The 6,395-nt window shown below is 36.8% G+C and overlaps 1 protein-coding gene across 1 annotated transcript; it reads left to right on the top strand.

Moving 5' to 3' along the window:
* The first annotated feature begins 2,246 nt into the window (after positions 1 to 2,246).
* On the top strand, positions 2,247 to 5,776 carry NKX2-1 (NK2 homeobox 1). Its single transcript, XM_089680247.1, has 2 exons — positions 2,247 to 2,898; positions 4,495 to 5,776. Exons 1-2 carry the CDS (start codon positions 2,526 to 2,528, stop codon positions 5,151 to 5,153), a joined length of 1,032 nt encoding a protein of 343 aa, XP_089536373.1. The 5' UTR covers positions 2,247 to 2,525; the 3' UTR covers positions 5,154 to 5,776.
* The last annotated feature ends 619 nt before the right edge of the window (positions 5,777 to 6,395 follow it).

The raw sequence follows: 6,395 nt of genomic DNA, 5'->3' as shown, positions 1-6,395 counted from the left end.
AAGATGTATATATAGAGAGAGAAGGAGGAGAGATAGAGAGAAATAAATATATACATACATAAAGACAGAATGATAGATGGATATACACATTAGAGAGAGACAAACAAAATAAAAAATATAGAGATACACAGATCCATATCATAGAAGGATAGATAGACGGATACATATAAGAAATATATATATATATATATATATATATATATATATATAGTAGAAAAAACATATATATATATACAATACATAGATATATTTTATAAATATATATATATATATATATATATATATATATATATATATATATTTATAGATCTACATAAGTAAAAGAAAGAAAGGAAGAAAGAAATAGCGATATAAGATAGATAGATAGATAGATAGATAGATAGATAGATAGATAGATAGATAGATAGATAGATAATGGATAGATTCGGGCTGGTAGAAGTAGAGAGAGATGTAAAATGAATTGGTACAATGGAATCTTCCATAGCAGACATGCCAGCAGCACTAACAATAGCAGTGTTCATCTCCTAATATCAGTTACATTGTAGTCTTTTCTGTGTATTACAGCGGACTGCTCACATCCTCACATGTGTTCTGTTACAGTTGCTGTATGTAAAGTAGTGGGGCTTTCAGTAGGCTCGTTAGAAATAAGTAGAAGGATGATGGGATTGTACGAAGTGATTGTTGTAATGTTCAGGGATCTCTGCAGTCCAGGAACATAATACAAGTCAATGAGAAAGGCGAAGTATAGGCAGGACACAGTCTACAATTAACTGAGAGCCATCAAAGCTTCCATCTTTAATATACAGCATATTGTTTGTATATATATATATGGCAAAGAATGCGGTGCCCAGGAGCTCCTGACACCTGATTGATGGTATAGGAGGGAGTTCTGCTCCATCTCGCCTCTTGGAGAGATTTAAGCACAATCAGTCGTAGGGTTGTACTTGAGGGATGTTAACTGCAGTATGGGGAGAACAGGAGAACACAGCGCACTCTCCTAAGCGGAGCCTTGCCTACTGAACAAGAGCTCCCCAATTGAAGCAAAATGATCCTCATGTACTAATATGAAGCACGACCACAAAGCAGCCGACCATTTATACCAGCACTTTAGACAAAGATATTTAGTTATTCCAGGGTAGCAAGAGCACTTTTGCATTTTTAAGTATGAGCAAGCATGGTATAAACACATTTACAAGAGCAATTACTAAATACTTCTAAAATGCTCTAAAGTCATTGGGTTAACCGCACCACCTCTGCCGTGCAGCTCTTAATATAAGATTTTATTAGATTACTTCCAGGGAGGTGACCTAGAGAGAGATCTCCTCTTCCAGCATGCCTCAGACTTCTCATTACATCCAGACAGACAATTAGGTGGGAAGAGAGAGAGACAGAAGGGTAGATGATAGATGGATGGATAGATAGATAGATAGATAGATAGATAGATAGATAGAAATACACATACATTTTTATGAATAATACACGAATAAACAGAGATGTCGGACATATAACTCAATGTTGTCAGATGGTGAAATAGGTAGATAAATATATATAGACATACTAGAAAGCTGACAGCTAAATGGCAAATATATTGATACTTACTATAAGTTACTAATAAAAGTCAAATGTACAAATGTTTAAACAAATACGAACAAAAATATGTTTTGGCCCCATAAACAAGTTTAGAAAATAAATAATACAATTGCTACATATTTACCAGCAATATGTTTTCTCTTATATTTGTATGACAAAATTCCTATCTATCTATCTATCTATCTATCTATCTATCTATCTATCTATCTATCTATCTATCTATCTATCTTTCTATCTATCTTTCTATCTGTGTGCAATAATAACCAGAAACAATGTTCTACCTTATTTAAGCACATTTCGTTATTAATAATAACATTAATAAACAGAGAGAGAGAGGGGGGGGGGGGGAGATGAATAGATACTAACATATAGGTGAATACGATAGATATGTTGATATATGTTAGAGATAGATAAATAGATAGATAATGCATAGTTATGTAGATAGACGAATAAGAAAGATATGTAGATAGATGATACATAATTAGGTAGATAGATAGATAGATAGATAGATAGATAGATAGATAGATAGGAGAGATATGTGGAGAGATGTCCCTTAGTTATATGGATAGCTATACAAGTGTGATTTGATTTGTGGCCGGTGAATGTGTCTTTATTGTCGGGGAAGTCGTTGGCTCCGGCCGGTGGAAGGTGTTTGCAGTGTGATCAGCATGTAAGCTAATTAGCAGCGCTCGGTGCGGCTCCATTGTCTGGCGTTCAGCGCTGGCCCCGCCTCTGCTGCCTAAAACCTGGCGCCTGGCTAAAACAAACGCAAAGAAAGCTCTGAGCTCCACTCAGCCCAATTAAGGCGGACTTCAGCCGCTCTCTTACGTGTACACCCAACAAGATCGGCGTTAAGGCAACACCAGAATATTTGGCGAAAAAAAAAAAAAGAGGAGAGAGAGGGAGAGTTTTTTTTTTCTCCCAGTCTCAGAAACATGTCGATGAGTCCCAAGCATACTACTCCCTTCTCAGTGTCTGATATATTGAGTCCTCTGGAGGAGAGCTACAAGAAGGTGGCTATGGAGGGCACTGGCTTAGGGACTCCCCTGGCTGCCTACAGGCAATCTCAGGTGTCTCAGCCTTCCATGCAGCAACATGCTATGAGCCACAATGGAGCAGTGAGTGCAGCCTACCACATGACAGCGGCAGGGGTCCCCCAGTTATCCCACACCACCATGGGGAGCTACTGCAATGGCAACCTGGGCAACCTGGGCAATATGAGCGAGCTGCCACCCTACCAGGAGACCATGAGGAATGGTTCGGCTACTGGATGGTATGGGACCAACCCAGACCCCAGATTTTCTACAAGTAAGTGCAAACTCTTCTCTGTGGCTGGGGGGGAGAATATATATATATATATATATATATATTTATATATATATATATATATATATATATTTACATATATTCATATTCTCTACAATTGTTATAGATTCAATATTCGTACTAGCAATTGTAGTATCAGTACATGTGTCATTTGGTGTGATAAGTGCAGAAGGACGGTAAATTGACGATCACCCGATCACTACCGACATCGTATGAGATGATGGGTGCAGTCACACCGAGACATGGCCGAGACATTATAGTTCTCATCCTCATTTCATCTCCACACAGACGGTTCAGCTACACATCTAACTTTCCGCCACTGTGTTTTCTTACAACTCTGCCCATGTTATATGTCCTTCCTAGATTTATAGATTTACTTCTTCCCATAAAGACATCGTTCTTTTCTTTTCTTTTTCCCTCCTTCCTTCCTTTTTTTCTCTCTGTTTGCTTGTATCTATATATTTATGTACATCTATAAATATACAGATTTATATAATATTCTTTCCTTCTTTATTTCTGTTTGCTTAGCTCTCTACCGATTTTTCATCAACTTATTAGTCTTCTTTATTTCCAAAATCAATCAATCTATCTATCTATCTATCTATCTATCTATCTATCTATCTATCTATCTATCTATCTATCTATCTATCTATCTATCTATCTTTCTATTTGTCCAAAGTTCCAAACCAACCATTTATATTATACATTAGCTTTACACACACACACATATTGTATATTAGGAAAACGTTAGAATCTCTGACAAGTTTTTATCTTTCTTCACCTTTCTATACGTATATATATTTCTCTCTCTCTCTCTCTCTCTCTCTCTCTCTACATTTATCTATTCAATTTTCCCTCTGTCTTTTTCTTTCTTTCTCTTTCTTTTTTACTTTTTTTTCTTTCTTTCTTTCTTCCTTTTTTTCTTTCCCTCTTTCCTTCCTTCCTTCCTTCCTTCCTTCCTTCCTTTTCATCCTCTCTTTCTTTATCTTCATTATCTGCATATAAATAATCTATCTATTGTATCTTTTAATCTGTCTATATCTTATTCTCTGCCATATATTTCCATTGCCTAGTTCACTATCTATCGTTTCATCTTCTACCTATCAGTTGTCACTTTCTGTCTCTTTCTTTCTTTCTTTCTTTCTTTCTTTCTTTCTTTCTTTCTTTCTTTCTTTCTTTTCTCCCTTCTTCCTTCCTTTCCCATTTTTTAGTATTACTGTTACTGATCTATAAGTCTCTTTCTATCTGCATTTCCATTCCATTCTCTGTTTTCCTATCTTCATTATCTATATATTTAAGTTAAGACCTGTATATTTAAATTTTTATATATATATATATATATATATATATATATATATATATATGTGTGTGTGTGTGTGTGTGTGTGTGTGTGTATAATGTAAAATTGTTCTCTCTATTTCTCTCTCTCCATAATGTATCTATCTTATCTATCTATCTATCTATCTATCTATCTATCTATCTATCTATCTATCTATCTATCTATCTATCTGTCTGTCTGTCTGTCTATCTATATGGTTGTGTAAGGTTCTCATGAGTTGTCCTGTGCTCTTCTTGCAGTATCCCGTTTCATGGGTCCCTCCAATGGGATGAATATGGGAGGTCTGGGTAACATGGGCTCCCTGGGAGATGTCGGGAAGAGTATGGCCCCATTGCAGAGCACCCCCAGGAGGAAGCGCCGGGTCCTGTTCTCCCAGGCCCAGGTCTACGAGCTGGAGAGACGGTTCAAGCAGCAGAAGTACCTGTCGGCCCCAGAGAGGGAACACTTGGCCAGTATGATCCACCTCACCCCAACTCAGGTGAAGATCTGGTTCCAGAATCATCGCTACAAGATGAAGAGACAAGCCAAGGACAAGGCAGCACAACAACAGATGCAGCAGGACAACAGTTCATGTCAGCAGCAACAGTCCCCAAGACGGGTAGCAGTCCCAGTGTTGGTGAAGGACGGGAAACCATGCCAGGCTGGCTCTAATACCCCCACAGCTGCCCTGCAGAGCCACCAGCAACAGGCAGCCCTCACAGTAGGCACCAACAGTTTGGGGCAGCATCAAAGTCACCAGACAAACAGTGCAGGTCATTCTCCAGACATGGGTCAGCACTCCAATAGCCCATCCAACCTTCAGAGCCAGGTCACCAACTTGTCTCACTTAAACTCTTCCAGTTCTGACTATGGCACAGCCATGTCCTGCTCCACCTTACTATATGGTAGGACATGGTGAAAGAAACCAGCCTCGGCCCCTCTGTCCCCAAACAACCCTCCTCAGCTCTTCAAAAAATGGCAAAAAAAAGAAGAAGAAAAAAAAAAAAACCTTCAGTACTTTGGGGGGACGGATTTATAAGAGGGTTTCACTGAGCAATCTAAAAAGAGAAGGGGAAGGATAGAGATAGTTATTAAACTGGATGGATGGTACTCAAAACGTCAAATGGAGAGAAGGATTGGACTTCAAATACTTTTTCTATGACCATCACCTGCCTGTACATAGGGCTATGCTAAAAGCTTGGGGACGATTCCTGACCCCATAATGACAATACTGTCCCCTTCCACTAAAAAAAAGGGACAGCGGTTGTATGTTATTTTTTACGTTCGATGTGAAATTGTAATCTCTTTGTTGGACTTGGCAGATTTAGTTTTTAGTATTCTGTACATTTTTGGTTGTAAAGAAAAAAAAAATTCCAAGGCAATCAAGATTTTTTAATAGAAATTCAACTATGGATGTTTATTATTTGAGAGCAAATTGTTAACTGGCCCCTCTTCATAATATTGGATGCTGTATCTTGCCTAGATATCTGGCTTCGATATAGATTATAACAAAACGAATCGAATAAATTATTCACAATTGAATGAAGCGGTTTTTTTCTTCTTTAACATAAATGCAAAAATAATGGAAAATAAGACTCTGTGTATTTACAATCCAGTAATAAAATATCTATTAGATTAAAAAGTAAAATCAAATTATTTTAGAAAATGCTAGACACCTGTTAATTAATGGGTTTTAGGACAAAGCCATCAACTATAACATTTTAAACTGCTGGTTATTTCACATACAAAAAAGATGAAAACCTAATAAATGTTATGTTATATAGAAGATATGTAGAATTAAACTGCTTCTCCTCGCATAATTTTTCTATGGAATTTTTGGCAACTTATCCATATCACTTTTCAGAATTTTCTGAATTTAATTTATCAATTTATGTGACACCAATATTGAGAATATCCTTAAAATGTGAATATTATATTATATATTTTTTTCTATTCAGGCGCTGTCATTTTGGAATATTTTGGAATTAGATAGAAGAAATTAATTGACTTCCTATATATGAGATACTCTATAGTATGGCGGTGTGAGTGCTTATGTCTGTGCTGAGGGACTACTGTCACAGCAATTTGTCCTTCTATGTATTAAAAAATCCTTTAATGTTAACTAAAGGTCATAGACGTATATATCATAATTAAATCATAA

This window comes from Staurois parvus, unplaced genomic scaffold, assembly GCF_062004578.1.
Source record: "Staurois parvus isolate SC_StPar_1 unplaced genomic scaffold, SC_StPar_1.0 ptg000237l, whole genome shotgun sequence".
In the NCBI taxonomy this organism is placed as follows: domain Eukaryota; kingdom Metazoa; phylum Chordata; class Amphibia; order Anura; family Ranidae; genus Staurois; species Staurois parvus.
This window is presented reverse-complemented; position numbering and strand designations above follow the sequence as displayed.